The 13356-nt window shown below is 47.1% G+C and overlaps 5 protein-coding genes across 5 annotated transcripts; 2 read left to right on the top strand and 3 right to left on the bottom strand.

Annotated features, from left to right (window-relative positions):
* Positions 1–148: 148 nt before the first annotated feature.
* BO66DRAFT_393203 (C78 family peptidase) lies at positions 149–2302 on the top strand. The gene is made up of 6 exons (XM_025647702.1): positions 149–852; positions 941–1408; positions 1477–1508; positions 1566–1720; positions 1791–1995; positions 2054–2302. The coding sequence occupies exons 1-6, from the start codon at positions 367–369 to the stop codon at positions 2076–2078; spliced, it is 1371 nt and encodes a 456-aa protein (XP_025502013.1). The 5' UTR covers positions 149–366; the 3' UTR covers positions 2079–2302.
* Positions 2303–2342: 40 nt separating this feature from the next.
* BO66DRAFT_393202 (nucleoside triphosphates FAP7) lies at positions 2343–3437 on the top strand. The gene is made up of 3 exons (XM_025647701.1): positions 2343–2786; positions 2881–3029; positions 3110–3437. The coding sequence occupies exons 1-3, from the start codon at positions 2604–2606 to the stop codon at positions 3309–3311; spliced, it is 534 nt and encodes a 177-aa protein (XP_025502012.1). The 5' UTR covers positions 2343–2603; the 3' UTR covers positions 3312–3437.
* BO66DRAFT_393201 (non-canonical purine NTP pyrophosphatase) lies at positions 3228–4531 on the bottom strand. Its single transcript, XM_025647700.1, has 6 exons — positions 4083–4531; positions 3931–4004; positions 3730–3874; positions 3639–3675; positions 3509–3570; positions 3228–3450 (listed from the first exon to the last, which is right to left on the bottom strand). The coding sequence occupies exons 1-6, from the start codon at positions 4254–4256 to the stop codon at positions 3382–3384; spliced, it is 561 nt and encodes a 186-aa protein (XP_025502011.1). The 5' UTR covers positions 4257–4531; the 3' UTR covers positions 3228–3381.
* A 26-nt stretch (positions 4532–4557) lies between these two features.
* On the bottom strand, positions 4558–9953 carry BO66DRAFT_130276 (type V myosin). The gene is made up of 7 exons (XM_025641984.1): positions 9710–9953; positions 9510–9642; positions 9269–9458; positions 5353–9214; positions 5226–5299; positions 4942–5156; positions 4558–4887 (listed from the first exon to the last, which is right to left on the bottom strand). Exons 1-7 carry the CDS (start codon positions 9842–9844, stop codon positions 4772–4774), a joined length of 4725 nt encoding a protein of 1574 aa, XP_025502010.1. The 5' UTR covers positions 9845–9953; the 3' UTR covers positions 4558–4771.
* A 1002-nt stretch (positions 9954–10955) lies between these two features.
* Positions 10956–12433, bottom strand: nap1 (histone chaperone NAP1; the record flags this gene model as incomplete). The annotated part of the gene is made up of 5 exons (XM_025643943.1): positions 10956–11006; positions 11067–11404; positions 11455–12162; positions 12227–12306; positions 12387–12433. The coding sequence occupies 5 exons, from the start codon at positions 12431–12433 to the stop codon at positions 10956–10958; spliced, it is 1224 nt and encodes a 407-aa protein (XP_025502009.1).
* Positions 12434–13356: the final 923 nt, after the last annotated feature.

Below are 13356 nucleotides of genomic sequence, written 5' to 3'. Positions count from 1 at the left end.
GTCACGTGGAATCGTAATTGAATGTGAATCTCGAAGACTCAGGTTGGAAAATCTTGGTTGCCAATGATAATTTTCCATATCCGCCACGCCTCTTTAGGTAGTCGTCCCTCACCAGTCTCATAATCTTGCGCATGTGGACGCCGGACGCCGGGCACTGGGCTTCAAGCCTGTCGAGATTCCGTAGTTAATTCAATTTATCAGTGTCCGCTCGGGGCCCCACAGACAGCAATTGTAACTTTAGTTAAATAACGCGTAACATTACTCTCCGGTTCTCGTTCGCTAGGAGATTGCCCTTGGCCTAATTTTGATTCCCTTTGTTAAACGCCAAACGCCTCTTCAGTGTTATTCCATGAATATCGAGTCTCTATGGATCACCCAACTGATGGCGATTCGACATGTCCCTTTTGTCCCTTCTCTGATGCCGACAGCAATTTTGTTATGGAACATGTGGAATCTTGCCACCCCGATAATGACATACAAGCCAGTAATAGAGCGAACCGTCAGTATGCAGACCATCATCTCGTGATGCAACATCGGCAGCAATTCTCGTTGCCGGGCTTTCAAGACGGCCAACCCGATGGGTACATCGACTGCCCTTGCGGCTGTGGTGAGACGGTTATGGAAGCGGAGTTGCCGTCTCACCTTGATCTACACGCTGCGGAAGAAATCGCCCTTGAGGAGGACTCGGCCCGCCCGCCAAATGAACTGTCAGAGCCTGCTAGAACTACTCACAAACAATGCATTGGCACTTCATCGCTCCCAAAGCTTTCTCTCAGAGGATCCGAACCACTCACAGTGTCAACAGCTGGACTGGAGAACTGTGTTCTTACTGAAGGCATCAGACGACTTGGGGTATTGAACCTATCAGCTCTCTACTTTATTATACTTAGAGACAGGTCATCTGTCTCACGGGCGGTGCATCTCGCTGACCATTCTATAGCGGTCAGAATTAGGACCCCATGCGAGTGAAAAGCAAATGCCTGCGTGGCTGCGAAGAGTGCTTGAAAAAGGTCCCAAGTCGATTTTGACCAACACCCTTTCTTCTAACGGTGCACTTCGAAAGGCGGAAACCTTTGAGAACGAGTTGACGGACGTGATCCCTGTGCTTGCCCGGTTATGTGATCGTGATAAATCTGTCCAGCGTGCCTTCTTCTGTAGCTCCATGGTGCACCAAATCTCAAAAATTCCTAGGGAAGGCGGCTTCTGTGGCTACAGGAATATCCAGATGCTAATCACTTATATCAAAAACGCTCGATTACTAGGGTATGAGTGCTTCTCTGGGGAACTGCCTACAATCCTTCAGCTCCAGGATATGATTGAGAATGCATGGGACAAGGGATTCAACAGTGTAGGAAGAATTGAAACTGGTGGTATTCGGGGGACCAGAAAATATATTGGCACACCTGAGGTAATACGTTTCTGCTTCAGCTCCCACATCCGGGAAGAAGAAAGTTCGGTTGATGTTTTATTGCACAGGCTCAAGCGCTGTTTTCAAGTCTCGGAATACTGTAAGTTATCAGCCCATCTCACCAACGCCTCAGATATAAGAAACTGACTAGTTATAGCTGCGTAGCCAACAGCATTGGACCCACGGAGAGCATGCGAGCCCATGATGCATTGTTCATGAACGTTGCTTCCTATTTCCGGGACTCACGCAACCTGGAGAGGGAAGACAAGGTCATTTCTACCGACTTACCACCCATCTATTTTCAGCACCAGGGTTTGGACAACCCCCGCCTTTTATTCTCCGTCCCAAGCGCAAGAGCTGACATGCGAGAGCCCCTATATAGGACACTCTATGACAATTGTTGGGTTCGAAATTCGTGATAATGGAAGCGCAAACTTATTGGTTTTCGACCCGATGTTCAAAGCGCCCCCTGCAATAAGGCGACTAAAAGACACTCCAGGGTTGAACCCCGACCCTGCCAGGATTCTCAAAGGATACAGGCGAGGGACGGCATACCTACAAAAGTATACCGCATTCGAACTTCTCAAGTAAGTCACAGCATTCTACCATCGGTACAAATGCCAACTAACAGTTTTGATTTCCTAGACTCCAAGTCACCTGCCAAATTTAAAGGGTCGCCATATACCACGGAGATCTATAGAGATGGTCTCGAATCTGAGTAGACTGTTCAATCACAGATTATCAATGGTTTAGCTAGCACGGTCTCACCTTCTCTGAAGCGTAGCTCCGCCCGTAGAGAATGGGGCAGCAGAGACGGTTGAATCGCCCTAGCAGTGATGCGTTACAACCCTGTCGGTTACTTGAAGCATGACTACCGAATATCTCTAAAACCGGATAGCATTCTTGCCTGGATAATTACATTAGTCAAGCTGCCGCACATGGTAGTGTAATAGGATGTTCACACCCCGGTGCGACAACTCTTATACTGTCAAGTACTCCGTACAGAGTACTACATACCCGGCAACCAGTTGGTTTGGAACCCCCCGGCTAAAATCGGTTGGTGGGTTGTTCCGATTGTGCCCCGCGACGCAAGGCAAAGTAACCAATTGAACCGCCACCAGAAATTTCGCCTTGCGATGACTATCAACCACCGCAGCAGGCTTCAGTGCTAAAACCTGCACAGCGAGGTTTCAGCATGCGAACAACTCCGAACATAGTCATTACAGGGACGCCTGGTGTAGGTAAAACTGTTCACTGTGCACAGCTGGCCGAGGAGACTGGTTTGCGACATCTTTCGATCAATCAGATCGCGAAAGACCGGGGCTGTTACGACACCTACGACCAGGAATTGCAAACCTGGGTTGTTGATGAAGACAAAGTGCGTCCAAAATAGGTTCCCGATATCTTGTGTCCTTTTTATGATCTCACGCCTGTTCAATATTTGGCGGCATACTAAGCAATCTTAATTTCAGCTTCTGGATGCTGTCGAAGAGGAACTGCTGAGAGGTGGCTACTTGATTGATTGGCATGCCTGTGATCTTTTCCCCAAGTCCTGGGTTGATCTCGTGGTGGTTCTACGTTGCCCATCCACGTCCATTCTATATGACCGTCTAACATCGAGGTACCTCCAAACCTTAGTCTTCAATAACTCGTTTATACAGAAAGCCTAGTTTCTGACTATGATTCGATTTTTTTTCACAGGGGCTACAAGCAAGCGAAGCTGCAAGAAAATTTGGATGCGGAAATATTCGGTGTTCTTCTCGAGGAAGCCCGCGAATCATTCGACGAAGAGATTGTGGTTGAGTTAAATAGTGAAAAGGATGACGATGTAGAATCCAATTGCGCACGAATCTCTGGCTGGATAGAGTCCTGGAAGAGCAGCCAGGCACTAAATACAGACTGACTACTACTGACATGTTAAAGTCAAATTCAATCGCCTCAAACAGGCTCCATCACAGCTGGGAAGAATCAGATCAGGATCTTTCACGGGTTAGCCAGGCTTGCAGTTTGACTAGAGCTTTGTATCTGTGGGAGATTTGATTCTAACCAAGGATCAGCGACCAATCAAGTAAAAGGAGGGGAGGGAATTCCGTGGGGTACCTTTTCGTCTTTATCCATCTCGGCATACGTTTTGCCTTGGTATTCGAAGATCGGATCCCAACCTAGAAAAAAAGCATGAATTAATCACAAGTGATTAGATTAAAGACTGTCTGTCCCTGTGTACACCTACCAAAGTTTGCGGGGCCTCTTGGGCGGACAATAGCTCCCTTCACAGCTGGCGTCAGTTGCAGATCCCGATGGCATGTTTTAGTCAATCCTACCTCGGTTCTACCCTGAAATAAGATAGGTTCCGATCCAGGGCCTTCAGAGAACGCAAAGGTACAGACGGCCTCTGCTGTTTTCATATCGAATGAGTCAAGCATTCGGTTCAACCCTTCGTGGCCCAGGGCGTCAAGAAACGATTTGCTTGGTCATACATCAGCATGTCACGCTTAAGCTTTTTCAGGCACTGAAGACATTACATGTATGGGCCAGGTAGACCTTTCAGCGCATGGAACTCCAGAGCCGTGTCTTCCGTCAAGACTGGACCTCTAATCTGTTCGATCACGTTAGCAGGAACAACCTTGTTTTAATATCTTTTCACCCTCGGAATTATCAGAAGATCGCTGCTTACCGCTTCTGCAGCACGTCTACATTTGTCCTTGGCAATTTCTTCGACTGTGCCCTGAATTTCGGGCACTTCAATCGCTTGGCTATCGACATGGATTACACTGCCTATGATAGCCCTCACTTCAGCCAACTTGTTCTTGTTGCCCGTGATGAAGTTCAACTGTTTTAGAGGCGCCATGTTTGCGATGCTCTCAATGAAAAAAATGTGGCTAGTTTGATCAACTGTGGGACGACTCTTGGGTTGAGATTGGCGACTAGAACATGGAAACATGGAAGAAATGTAGTGGCGTCAAAACGTTGGTCAGCGCCGACGGGTACGTACGAATTCTTTTCTCCACAACCCCACAAGCACTACTGCGCTCCAAACCCCAAGTATGCCCAGAAGTCAGCCCGGAAGTCCGAGCGTTGCTTGGTGGGTGAATATTCGCGGTTTGAGCAAATCTGCAAACCAGAATCTTGATTGCTCGATCGATAACAGTATTGTTGATGCAATGGTAATATATAATGAAGAGAAATTCGGAATGTGGGAGAAAAAGGCAGGGAAAGCACGTGATGATCGGCTTTGAGTAAAAATCGACGAAAGATGATTGTGCACTTTTGCTGAATCAAAGAGCGGGTAATCAGGGCTGCTAGTCCCTGAAGTTTTCACCAGGTGGCCATTGTGATGTGATAGGGCTATTTCCAATGTACAAGTTATTTGCCAGGGATCGCTCCCTCGCTCGTTTCTGTCATATCCAACCTTTCCTGTTGAGCCATTGCCTGTGCTGATACTATTTCGGCAAGCCGTTTCAGTCGCGGTGTTTGTAGCCCTTTGAAAATGTCAGTGAGGCTTGCGGCGGCCACAGCCTTCGAATCTCACTTACAGGACGGTGTGTATGTCTCCAATGCTGTGATGACACGCGGCTCTGCGATTTCATACGGGCCACTGTCTTCCATGTCAACGGGAGTAAGAAGCAGCACATCACTCTTCTCGGTGACACGAGACGCAACCGCTTTCATAATTTCGCCATTGATAGGCTGTTCGTAGTCAGCAACAAGATATTGATTCAGTAACTTCTGTATCTGATTTGGAGACAGCCTTGATATATAGTGGTCAGCGTCATGTGAATTCGGCGTAGCAAGGCGAAGACTGGAAATATGTTCTTACATCCAACAGATGTCTTGTATGATCTCTATGTCATTCAGGGTGGCTTTTTTCAATTGTAGGAGCTTGGTTGCTTGCTTTGGATTGGGTTAGTACCCTCTCATATCGAATAGTGGCCAGACATGCTTACCATTAGATGTTCCAACTGCAGTGTTCCTTCAGGCATATCGTGGCTCTTACACCATTCCTCAATGCGAGTAATGTTGTAGTTGATCTGTAGCCCACGTTTCCAGGACAAAAAGTTTCTTCGCATAAGAAGATCATTGAAAGCGGTAACACCCACGAGTCGAAGAAGTTCGGTCACCGTTTGAGTGATGATAGACTCCTCAAGATAGAAAGCTTTCATCGCTTTGTAGACATTGTTTAGGAGACTGAGGAGATTATCCATACTATACGCAGGATTGTTGTTGGATGGAAGAAGCTTGCCAAGGAATCGGTTTGTCTCGCTTGTGACAAAACCCGGAAGTGATTGGGATTCGATGATCGCCGGTACGATCATCTTGAAGAGCTTCTTCTTCAGCACTTTCATCCAGGTATGATAGATATTGAACTCTAGGCTCTCTAGGTCGTGTTTGACGATCTCCAGCAAGCGGTCATACTCGAAATTATCGGTCTTCTGGGCTTCGTACCAATCTTCGGCCAAAAACACGAACGAGAGCATCTCGTGTACATTAGAGAGCCAGAAAGCCCCAGGATTAACAGCATCGTCGCCTTCATGCTGCATAACCTCCTGCTGTATAGACTGCATGACATTGGCCAAAAAGCGCTCCGATTCTTTCACAAATCCGTTGTTCCACATTTCTGAGGTTACAAGATTGATAAGGTATGCCGGGAAAAGAACCTCCTTCTCTGTAGGAGGCGGTGTAGAACTGGGTAGTGGGATCTTCAAGTTGCGAATCAGGCCCATCGTCACTTCTTCATTGAGTTCATCTTCCTCAGATAGTAGATTCTCAAGCTCTACCTCAACAGAATCCAGTCCTGGAGAGAATGTATTGCCGGTGAATGGCTGACGTCCCATTGCAGAACTCGGGATAGCCATGGAGACTGGTCTCGGGTTGTAAGCTCCACTGAAACGATCGGTGTCAATCCGTTCAGCACCAGCGCTGCGTCGCTTAGGCTTGGGCTTTTTCGAGGACACCAGGTTGATCAAGCCGGTCGCAGGAGGTGGGGTTGGCCCACCGTTCGGTTGATCACCACTCAAGCCATTTATGGGAACGGTTCGTTTTGCAATCTCGAGCTGTTCCTCGAGTTCCACAATTTGTTGACGAAGCGAAGCTTTCTCGTCCTCTGCTTCACTATTCAGCTGCTGTAGTCGCTCCAGCTCTTGGTTTGCAGAACGTATTGACTCTCGTGATATCCTTTCCTCCTCCTGAAGTCTCTTGACTGTTGCCTGCGCATCATTATGATTTTGCTGCAACCGGTTCATTTCGTCTTCCAAAGCGGTCAATCGAGCAGCAGTGATGCCAGCTTGATTGGCCTCGGCCTGTAGCTCTCTAGAACGGTTTTCGAGGACATTGTGACGGCTTCTCCAAGATTTCAGTTGAGTCTCATAATTCTCCAATTGTGAGTTCAGAGCCTTGTTCTCACGCTTCAGTGATTCAAGATACTGAGTCAATTCTACCACTTTGTTCTCGAGTTTGTAGGAGATTTGTTTCAGATCTCTTGCATCCTCCCGAAGCTTCTTGTATTGCTTCCTGGCCTGCTTGCCTCTCCAGAGATTTTGAACGATGATAACATTCCGGCGGTACTGCCTCCACGCGCGTAACTGACACCAAGAACGCCATGATCGTTGTATTACTTTCGCTGCGTTGCCATGTATTGTATCCAGGATGTTTTGTCGGCAGAGGAATCCTTTCGCGACTGACTGGAAAAGTACGAAATTGGCGCGAATTCGAGTGTAGTTCCTCCTTTCCCGGTGCCCTCTCCACACCCGTTGGATAGTTGTAGCTGCTTTGACCTTGCGTATCTCAGCCGCATGCTGTCTCGCAAGAAAGCCCCTCGCCAGAGCTTGAGTTGTAAGGATAGAGGCACGAGCCTCAAGATACCTGCGCCGGTAGTACTTACATCGCAGGTTCTTCTGGATCATTATTGCGCATTCATTGAGCCTGGATGTGCGGAGGTTTTCAAGAAAAGCAAGCATACCAGCGCGGAAAAAAATTTTTGTCAGGCCTAGCTGATACTTGTCTTGCTTTTTCTGAGTGCCGTCACCAAGAGCCTTCTGTAGAATGGCATGACACATATCTCTAATCTCCGACGTCCATTGCGACGAATGGCAAAGCATGTAGTATCTTATAGCAAATTCTTCGTAAGTCCAGCGTGTTGGGTATCCTGCTGTACTGATGCGGACAGTTTCAAGAACACCGCAAGCTCTCAATTGACTGAGAACCATTGGACCTTCAAACTTCCAGGGTTCTTTGGCCTCATTCGGTTTGATACAGCGGATGTAGTGAACGTCTGTCGAGTTGATCGTGTTCATAAGCTCAATCAATGACGACTTGAAGATACCACCAAGAGTAGGCTTGCGGTTGACAGCAACTCCAATCTTGCGCCCAGGCGCAGCAACAGGCTTGGAAGAGATAGAAGCTGAATCCTTCTCGCGAACAGCGGCAGCGGTATCAAGAATTTCTTTCACAAACTCATTAGATGAGCTGCGCAGAATTTCCATGTGCTCATCAGGCACAGTATCCCTGTTCTTCTCTATGAACCCGTCGGATTCATATGTTACATCAACAGCATAATGGCAGATCGTGAACGCAGATTTGCCAAAACGTGGTTTTTTATAAAATTTCTGTTTGTCCGCGGCGAAATTATGATGAAGTTTCGTCACAAATTGTTCATCTGAGCCCATGGGTAGTCGAGACTCTTCGTCCAGAAGAGACAGAATACCCAGTTTCGCTTCAATCAAATCAATACAAGGCTGGTTATCTGAGAAGTCAATGAATGTCCAATCTATCTGTTCGCGTATGTATTCTTCTTGCTCAAGTTTGAAGACGTGCTGGTTGAATTCCTGCTGTAATTTCTCGTTGGCGTAGTTGATGCAGAACTGCTCGAAGGAGTTCTTTGCGAAGTGTTCAAATCCGTAAATATCCAGGACGCCTATGAAGGACTTGAAGTTGCTCAAGATATTATCAGTAGCCAAACCACGGTTGATTTTATCAACAAGCCAGTCGAACAAACTCGAGTAAATGAACTTGGCAACAGAATCCCTCACGACGATTGCTTGCTGTTGTGTGAGATTAGACGTGATCTTTTCGCCCCTCGTGATCAGCTGCTTTTTCACTATCCATTTTGCAAACTCGATGGCATCAATTCCCAGCATGTCGCAGGCTCGCATAAGAGAAGGCTCCGAAGATGATAAGTTGGAGTCAGTCCTTGTGGAAGTAATTTTGACGTTTCCAAGATGAAGCAAGGCTGCGAGGACCCGAAAGATCTCCACTTGAGTCTTCTCAGGCACGCCAATGGTACTCAGGGATTTTTTGGTCGCAGCAAACTCTGTGCGATCGTCAACGCCATCAATCGTCGGCGTCCCGCCCTGACTAAGGTAATCGAAATCTTCAATCGAAGTCAAACCAAGGTCCTGCTTCTCTATATCCGTTGCGCCGGCTACCAACTGGTAGAAGATGTGGTAATTCCGCTCTTTGAGAGGTTGGAACACCAGGCGAGATCTTTCCAGAAGATAAGTCCTGATTTTCGCACCTATGATATTGGTCTTGTCATCGAACATGATTTCGATGTACTTTCCGAAGCGCGAAGAATTATCGTTGCGTGTTGTTTTGGCGTTTCCAAAAGCCTCCATGACAGGATTGGTGGCTAGGATCTGCTCTTCGGTCTCACTGATTGCATCGGCCCGACTTGTGGTGTACTTGCCAGGCTGATCGGAGGACTCGCGGGTTGCAAAATATCGCATGATATACTTTGCACTGACGGTTTTTCCGGCCCCTGACTCTCCAGAAACGACAATGGTCTGGTTCTTACCATCTCGTAGCATATCGCTGCGCAGATTATGTGAGCTGGGGAGACAGATCGAACGAAGGATCGGCTCTTACGCAAATGCTTCTTCGGCGATGGCAAACAGGTGAGGTGCTTGAGATGCTCGGTGTTTGCCAGCGTATACTTGCACCATTTGCGGAACATAGAGGGAGTCGACCCGGGCGAAGGGATTCGTAGCAATAAGGACAATACCACTGTAGGTATAAATCTCTTTCTGTGCATAACGTAATTTTATAGCCTGGAGAACTTCACGGATTTCAGTTACCATTGCGCTATGGCTGCAAGATTGATACCTACCAGCAGGCTCATTCAGGTGCGACAAATTTGTGAGATCCTCACTTGCCTCCAGCATGGCAGGGTTCATCAACGGAGGCAAGTTCGGGTTGTTGTCAATCTGCAATTCAGCTTGACTGGTTTCGAAGGTTTTTGTCTAAAATCAGAGAGAATTTAGCCTCCCGCATTGATGACTCGCAAAGATGCGAACAATGGTAACGTACCTCTCCATTTTCTGTGGAAAAGATGAGTTGCACCTTGTCTCCATCTACATGCTTCTCCTTCACCTCAGACGCAATCCAGCCCTCGGTCGGATCGGGCTGCCAGGCCCTCGTGCCCACCTCGTAGTTGTGAGCCATTTAACAACTTTGTTGACACTCAAGACGATATCCTGAACAAGATTGGGCCAGAAAACCAGTGTAAGACTTTGGACAATCTTGTATGGATGGCCGATGTCGCATGCATCTAGCGAAAAACAAAAAACGGAGATAGTCGAGTTCAATCCAGACGTCAGAGAATCATAGCCTTGACACGCGGAAGATCGTAGGAGGTTTGTTTGAGAAAGAAGACAGTCTTCATGCTCTCCTCCAGGGAGAAATTATTGGCCTGGCTAACAGCTGGCGTTACCGAGCCCGGAGCCGCGAGCCGCGAGCCGCAGCCCCTGAGGCGGGCCTGGACGGCCGCGCCACTTATCGAGACACTCTCCACAGTTGTCAAAGCCAATGCCAAGGGTCATCATCATTAATGAAAGGCCTTCGTTGATACACATCTACTCTTTTCGTTCGCCTCTAAGAATAAAGTGAAGAGAAATGACATATAATCCCGTTAACTGAACCTTAGGTGCATGTTCTGATCTAAGCATGATGTTTCAATCTTGTGCATTGAGCATGGCTGCGACTAATTGCCGTCTTACGTACAATATCGACCATTATTGCAATTAGCGGTGTGGTGAACAGATATTGCGATGATCCCCTCGAGCTGAACATGGCTTCCACCCAACACCTCCGTTCCAATGAAAAGAGCTTTTTTGATAATGAGCTTCTCCGGCAAGTCTTCTCTTCCGCTACTGCTGGTTATTTTCGCAATATCATAGAAACAATTAATTAAACACCAGGAATGAAAGTAAGCTCTGACTGCCCAAGCAACCTGGGAATTTAACAGAGGCAAGTGTCCTAATTTAAAAGGGGAAAGATTATCAAGAGACTCGCTAACGAAGATACATGCGTCGGCGCAGACCCGTGAAACTTAAGACTTTAAGATGTTTGTATCTGAGAACTTTGCTAGTGCATGAACATAAAAAGAGATTAGGAGTAAGAGGCATATAATAGGAGAGACAATTTGAGGCAATATTAGAAATCGAACAAAAGACGCACGGGCGTAGAAGGAATCGACTGAGACAACCAAGCGCATATAGGTCCGTTCGTGACTGAGATACACTTCTTATGGCTGCGTCAGATCAAGCCGCCCTGCTCAGCTTTGTTTGCATTCTGCTGCCTCCTTCTTCGGCTTAGAAGTACCGTCCTACCCACAGTGTCAGCATATGAACGTGCGTTAATGGTAAATGATCCGAATCAGTCATACCTCTTCATCAGAGTCCTCATCGACATCACGGTCAGTATCCCGGTCATCGTCATCGTCATCATCTTCATCGTCTTCATCATCCTCCAAATCAAATTCATCCTCGTCCATGTCGTCACCTAGTTCCTCGAATTGAAGAGCCTCCCCGGTGAACCAATCAATTGCTCTGGGGATAAGCTTCTCCTTGATATCTTCTCCAAGTTGATAGTCAAGTTCGAGACGCTCCTCGATATCAGTGGCGACAGTATCGTCATCATCGGTGGGGGGCTGTGGGGGTGAGAAGAAATTGAAGAAAGACTCCGTGGGAACAGTTATCTTGACAACACGGGTTTGTTTGGTATCTGGAGATTTTTTTAGTAACAGGTTGAGATTTCAGCACGTGGTGACATACTCTTGTTTCTCTGTTTCTTGCTCTCGATCCGTACGGTAAGATCCTTGTCCGCTTTCCAGTCGATCTTGGTGCCTTCCGCATGATCATAAATGAAATCACCTCCGTACCCATTCTCTTCCTTGTAGTAATAGGTTTTCGAGATGGATTGGTTCGAAAAGAAGGGATTCTTAGAAAACTCGAAGATAAGTCGGAATCCAGGGCGATCAAGATACTCCATCCGGATGTCGGTGAGATACTTCAGGGCCTCTTCGTCGCGTTCAGTGATCATGTCCGCAAGGGAAATTTGATTCTTCATGGCCGATAGCCAGAACTCAGGAATTCCAGCTGTTGTTGAATCATCGGCTTCATCTTTGCTAGCCTCGCCTTCGGCCTCAGCGTCTTCCTCCTCTTCGCGGCCATTCGCAACTTCCGAGTCAGTGGGCTCCGTATCACCATTGACTATTGTAGCACGTCTCTGGTAAAGAGGAGTGAATTTTGCAAAATACTTCTTCTCGAGTTCCAACACTTCTTCCTGGAACTGAGCCTCCAGCTTAGCATGCTCTTTCTGGATACCCTTCAGTCCAGCAACTCGCCGGCGAACGGATACGGGTAGGGACTCGATGTAGCCCGAAGAGCGGCCGACAAGAGAGCCCAGCTTCCCTTGAATCATGGAGACTAGACCCGGATTGCGTGCGAAAAGAGAAGCGGCCGTAGCATGGTCAAGGGACTCTATGGAGATAAATGAGCGTCTGATGAATCACCAAGGGAGGCGACAGTCCATGCATTCAATTACCTTCTTTAATGCTGGCAATTCCAGGTTGCTGGGCATGGGAAGAGATAGGAGCGTTATTAGCTGGAGTGTTTTGAGGTGTCCTATGGTGTCAGGTATCATCAGAAATCGAATCCTAGCATGCGGCAAATTTGAGATTCAGTTAGATGGTCAAAAAACTTACGGCGCGATCGGAATATCCGCTTTCTTGTTCCTGATGGGTTCAGACATCGTGATCTGACAAGCAGAGGAAACTATTTTGGGGAGTACAAAGCTGAGTTGGCTTAAGGGTGTGTAAAGGCGAGTGTGGAGGAAGATTTTGATACACCCAAGTTTTGCGAGGTCTGGAATACTGGCTTGGTGGGATTATTAGCGCCCTTGGGCCGAGGGGCTTGGCGGGACGAAGGCTGTTGAGGACTGCTCGGTACTCCCAACAATAAATGTTAGTTACTGACTTCTACTCCGTATTTTCTCGCCTCCAGCATTAACTACACAGGAACTCTTGATCAACCACAAATCTCCTAATTTGCTGCTAATTAGAGCAGACCATACCGGGGTAATCTGTTGGACTTTACTTTCTACAATACTTTCTATATGTTCTTTATAATTGATTTGTCTACCGTATAATAGTGCCCGTAACACGTTGACTTCATACAGAAAACAGTAATCCAGATTAGCCTTCCGGCATTCCTAAAAACATAAATTGCGTCGAAGCCTTTTTCTAAGGGGTGCTAGGGTATAAATTATGGTAGGTATCACTGCCGGACAGAAAAACAATTCCAGCCGATCTCTACAAGTTCTGCTACACATAAGAATCTTTTTCTCTCCTTCTCTCTCTCCTGCTTCTCCTTCTCCTTCTCCTGCGACTGTGTTTTTCTCCCTTTTCATGTTCGGTTTTGTTGCTATTCTGGTAGACAACTTCTGCCCATATATATAAAAGAGACTCTTTGGAGACACATGGGCAGCGTCAGCGATGAAGGTAGGTATGGCGTTCTGCAGTTCAAGCAGTGGTCTTTATCAGGGAAGTTTTGAGCAGCAAGCATGTGTATTGATGTTTCTCATTAGTACGGAGTACGTACAGTACAGTAACGTAAAAACTTAGCCTACGTACCTAAATAAGTTAAGGAACTTAACTATCTCCGGAAGACCCCGTT

This window comes from Aspergillus aculeatinus (assembly GCF_003184765.1).
Source record: "Aspergillus aculeatinus CBS 121060 unplaced genomic scaffold BO66scaffold_36, whole genome shotgun sequence".
Taxonomy (NCBI): domain Eukaryota; kingdom Fungi; phylum Ascomycota; class Eurotiomycetes; order Eurotiales; family Aspergillaceae; genus Aspergillus; species Aspergillus aculeatinus.
Note: the sequence above shows the minus strand (reverse complement) of the source record. Positions and strands in the feature narration are given on the sequence as shown.

What these genes read in the sequence shown, in the direction of transcription:
- BO66DRAFT_393203 (XM_025647702.1), top strand. Translation starts at nt 367, where the DNA reads ATGGATCACCCAACTGATGGCGATTCGACATGTCCCTTTTGTCCCTTC. An exon ending in AAGGCATCAGACGACTTGGG is followed by an intron (nt 853 to 940) that starts GTATTGAACCTA and finishes ACCATTCTATAG; the next exon opens with CGGTCAGAATTAGGACCCCA. An exon ending in ACCGCATTCGAACTTCTCAA is followed by an intron (nt 1,996 to 2,053) that starts GTAAGTCACAGC and finishes TTGATTTCCTAG; the next exon opens with ACTCCAAGTCACCTGCCAAA.
- BO66DRAFT_393202 (XM_025647701.1), top strand. Translation starts at nt 2,604, where the DNA reads ATGCGAACAACTCCGAACATAGTCATTACAGGGACGCCTGGTGTAGGT. An exon ending in GGGTTGTTGATGAAGACAAA is followed by an intron (nt 2,787 to 2,880) that starts GTGCGTCCAAAA and finishes TCTTAATTTCAG; the next exon opens with CTTCTGGATGCTGTCGAAGA. An exon ending in TATGACCGTCTAACATCGAG is followed by an intron (nt 3,030 to 3,109) that starts GTACCTCCAAAC and finishes TTTTTTTCACAG; the next exon opens with GGGCTACAAGCAAGCGAAGC.
- BO66DRAFT_393201 (XM_025647700.1), bottom strand. Translation starts at nt 4,256, where the DNA reads ATGGCGCCTCTAAAACAGTTGAACTTCATCACGGGCAACAAGAACAAG. An exon ending in GGTCTACCTGGCCCATACAT is followed by an intron (nt 3,875 to 3,930) that starts GTAATGTCTTCA and finishes TGTATGACCAAG; the next exon opens with CAAATCGTTTCTTGACGCCC. An exon ending in AGATGGATAAAGACGAAAAG is followed by an intron (nt 3,451 to 3,508) that starts GTACCCCACGGA and finishes ATCCTTGGTTAG; the next exon opens with AATCAAATCTCCCACAGATA.
- BO66DRAFT_130276 (XM_025641984.1), bottom strand. Translation starts at nt 9,844, where the DNA reads ATGGCTCACAACTACGAGGTGGGCACGAGGGCCTGGCAGCCCGATCCG. An exon ending in TTTCCACAGAAAATGGAGAG is followed by an intron (nt 9,643 to 9,709) that starts GTACGTTACCAT and finishes CTCTGATTTTAG; the next exon opens with ACAAAAACCTTCGAAACCAG. An exon ending in GCACCTGAATGAGCCTGCTG is followed by an intron (nt 9,459 to 9,509) that starts GTAGGTATCAAT and finishes AAATCCGTGAAG; the next exon opens with TTCTCCAGGCTATAAAATTA.